The 883-nt window shown below is 42.4% G+C and overlaps 1 protein-coding gene across 1 annotated transcript in view; it reads left to right on the forward strand.

Moving 5' to 3' along the window:
• Nucleotides 1–881, forward strand: part of LOC101299648 (expansin-A13-like) — a gene marked incomplete at its 5' end in the record, with an annotated part of 2,662 nt that extends 1,781 nt beyond the window's left edge. Inside the window, 2 exons of the mRNA XM_004293835.1 lie at nucleotides 1–138; nucleotides 446–881. Of these exons, the coding sequence (XP_004293883.1) occupies nucleotides 1–138; nucleotides 446–755 (448 nt within the window). The remainder of the gene's footprint in view (nucleotides 139–445) is intronic.
• Between the last annotated feature and the right edge of the window lie 2 nt (nucleotides 882–883).

Genomic DNA, 883 nt, shown 5'->3' on the forward strand with positions numbered 1-883 from the left:
CTGCGCTCCGAACTACGGCTTCACCGCGGACGGTGGGGGCCACTGTAACCCTCCCAATAAGCACTTGGTCCTCCCGATTGAGGCCTTTGAGAAGATCGCTATCTGGAAAGCTGGTAATATGCCGGTCCAGTATCGCAGGTTCATTCCTAATTCCTTGCTTGAATTCACATGTGCTTAATTAAGCTCTCTGTTTTCTTTCTAGCTGCATATTTATTGGGAAGACTTTCATTTCTTGCTGCGTACTATTAGAGTTTTTGATGATTCTTAGGAACATTCAAAACGGAAACAGGACTGAAAGTGTTTCTGATCTTATTGTTGCATGTGTGTATGTGTGCCGTATGTGAAAGAGAGAGAACAGGAGCGATGCTTGTGTATTTGACATCTAGACACCTAAGGCCTTTTACTCATCTTTTTCCTCTTATTCTGCTGAATCTGTTTGATACAGGATCAAGTGTAGAAAGGAGGGAGGAGTTCGTTTTACTATAGATGGGTCTAGTATCTTTATTTCCGTGCTGATCAGCAATGTTGCCGGCGCTGGAGACATAGCTGCAGTGAAGATCAAGGGTTCAACAACTGGTTGGCTTCCAATGGGACGGAATTGGGGTCAAAACTGGCATATAAATGCTGATTTGAAGAATCAGCCTCTTTCTTTTGAGGTCACTAGTAGCGATGGGTTGACGCTCACATCTTACAACGTTGCTCCCAAGAATTGGAACTTTGGGCAGACTTTTGAAGGGAAGCAGTTCGAGTCTTGAAAAAAACCACCATGTGGGAGAAATACTGAAAAACCGACTACGTCTCTTAATCTTCCACTTTTTTATGTTTCCATTTTCCTGGGAATATTAGTTGTTAGATTGCAAATGATGATATTTTGTACAAAAAA

Source organism: Fragaria vesca, linkage group LG3 (assembly GCF_000184155.1).
Source record: "Fragaria vesca subsp. vesca linkage group LG3, FraVesHawaii_1.0, whole genome shotgun sequence".
NCBI lineage: Eukaryota > Viridiplantae > Streptophyta > Magnoliopsida > Rosales > Rosaceae > Fragaria > Fragaria vesca.